This window comes from Oratosquilla oratoria, chromosome 33, assembly GCF_046742065.1.
Source record: "Oratosquilla oratoria isolate Oo_2021 chromosome 33, ASM4674206v1, whole genome shotgun sequence".
NCBI lineage: Eukaryota > Metazoa > Arthropoda > Malacostraca > Stomatopoda > Squillidae > Oratosquilla > Oratosquilla oratoria.
The window spans coordinates 48,241,681-48,244,180 of record NC_134809.1 but is presented as its reverse complement, the minus strand read 5'-3'; the positions used below and the strand labels follow the sequence as shown (position 1 = coordinate 48,244,180).

At 45.9% G+C, this 2,500-nt stretch overlaps 1 protein-coding gene across 1 annotated transcript in view; it reads right to left on the bottom strand.

Annotated features, from left to right (window-relative positions):
* LOC143017899 (uncharacterized) overlaps positions 1 to 2,500 on the bottom strand; it is a 172,271-nt gene that overhangs the window by 98,932 nt on the left and 70,839 nt on the right. Inside the window, exon 2 of the mRNA XM_076172941.1 lies at positions 669 to 714. Within this exon, the coding sequence (XP_076029056.1) occupies positions 669 to 714 (46 nt within the window). The remainder of the gene's footprint in view (positions 1 to 668; positions 715 to 2,500) is intronic.

The following is a 2,500-nucleotide window of genomic DNA, read 5'->3' as shown; positions in this document are numbered from 1 at the left end:
AGAGAAGGAAGAGGAGGAGGAGGTGGTGGAGTGGACGAGAAGGAGAAGGATGTAGTGATGGTGGACTTAGAGGGCAAGAAGGAAAAACTGTTAGGGGGTGGAGGAAAAGGAGGAGGTGGTGGAGGACGAGGGAAAGTGAAGCAGAATGTGAAGACAAGAGGTCAGGGGTAAGTAGATAAGAGGTACAGAAGAAACAAAAGCATGAAGATATATATGAAGAACACGACTTTGGAAAGATTAAAGTATTCAATGTAATCAAGAGAAATCATTAGAAAGGAATGTGCGCGCGTGCGTGTGTGTGTACGTGCGTGCGTGCGTGCGCGTGTGTGTGTGTGTGTGTGTGTGTGTGTGTGTGTGTGTGTGTGTGTGTGTGTGTGTGTGTGTGTGTGTGTGTGTGTGTGTGTGTGTGTGTGTGTGTGTGTGTGTGTGTGTGTGTGTGTGTGTGTGTGTGTGTGTGTGTGTGTGTGTGTGTGTGTGTGTGTGTGTGTGTGTGTGTGTGTGCGTGCGCGCGTGTGTATACAGCGTGGGTGTGAACCAGACAAACTGCCTATTACAAGGACGTAACTCTATATCTATGTATATCCAATTCAATCAAAGATGTTTCAGAACCATTCGTCTTTTCTCATTAGCATTTTAAACCAGCTTGACCATTGCTTTCTGAAACTTACCCCAATGAGTATGAACAGCACCACGAACACGGCAAGAGGTCGCAATCTGCAAGAAGGAGAAGGAGAAGTAAATGAAAACGAAATCACGTTTTATTGGCGGCATCCGCCAGAACAAAATAATATAATAATGTTTTATTTGCTTACAGATGTTCAGGGTAAATGAAGGGAGTGGGAGGGGAGGGGAATGAGGCGGAGTGGGTAGGAAAGGGAGTGATAAAGAGGGAAAGGGAGAAGAGGAGAAGGGTAAGGAGGTGCTGAAGGAAAGGAGCGAGAGGAGGGAAAGTGGAGGGGAGGAGAGATCATTCTTATCTTTATCTCCTCATCCTTATCCTCATCCTTATTCTCATCCTTATCCTCATCTTTAACCTCATGTTTATGCTCATTCTTATCCTCATCCTTATTCTCATCCTTATCTTAGTCATAATCCAATCATCCATCCTTATCCTTATCCTTATCCTCATCCTTATTCTCACTCTTATCCTCATCCATATCTTTATCTTCACTCTTACCTTAATCCTAATCCAGTCTTCATCTTTATCATTATTATCCTTATCCTTATCCTCATCCTCATTCTTATCCTTTTACTCATCCTTATCCTCATCCTTATTTTAATTCTAATCCTAATCCTTATTCTTATTCTTATTCTCGTCCTTATCCTCACTTCTAATTTCTATCGTGTCCTTTTCAATGATTTTCAGTCTCCTTACAAAAAGTATTCACAAATGTTCTCTGAGTGAGCAGATTTGAGGACACCCTGCATTTTACATACTTTCAATTGCTTCTTCACGTCTCTTCATCCAAGAACAATTTACCATCATTGAGCGTGATCAAAATTATACAATTTAAATTTAGAAAAATACTAGTAGATAAATAAAAAAAATAATAATAATAATTGGCTAAATAAATAGATGAATAGATATACAGTAACATACCTCCCCCTCCCCCCCTACCCCCCAAAAAAGCAAAGCACTCTTTGTGTCTGGCACTCGTGGCAGTACTGGATGCCCGTGCCAGGCAGTAGTTCCCAGGAGCCATTCGCCAGTCGACAGTCGCCTCGCCACAGGACCTGTCCCAACCAATTGCCTTGAGCGGCCCCCGACGGGTTCCAGACAGTGGTATGGGTGGTGCTGGTTGAGGCGGTGGTGGCACGAGTGGCTGTAGTGGTGGTGGTATGAGTGGTGGTGGTGATGGTGCTGGTATAGGTTGTGGTAGTGGTATGGGTTGTGTTGTTGGTAGAGATGGTGGTACAGGTATGATATGGGTGGTCATGGTATGGGTGGTGGTTGTATGGATGATGGTGGTGGTATGGATGATGGTGGTGGTATGGGTGATGGTGGTGGAATGGGTGATGGTGGTGGTATGGGTGATGGTGGTGGTATGAGTAATGGTGGTTGTGATGGTGGTGGTGATGGTGGTGGCACGGATGGTGGTAGAGGTAGTGGTATGGGTGGTGGTATGGGTTATGGTGGTGGTGATGGTACGGGTGGTGGTGGTATGGGTGATGGTGGTGGCACGGGTAGTGGTAGCGTGTGTGTGTGTGTGTGTGTGTGTGTGTGTATGGGTGGTGGTATGGGTTATGGTGGTGCTATGGGTGATGGTGGTGGTATGGATGATGATGGTGGTATGGGTGATGGTGGTGGTGATGGTGGTGATGGTATGGGTGACGGTGGTATGGGTGTCGGTGGTGGTTGAGGTGAAGATGAGTAAAACCTTCAAGGAAGGGGACACAGCCTCAAGACGAGGTTGGAGTGCAACTCTTATGGAGGAGGAGGAAGAACGAAGGAGGACACTACGAGAAAGAGTGTGTGGAGGGCTGGAGTGTCGTCAAGGTG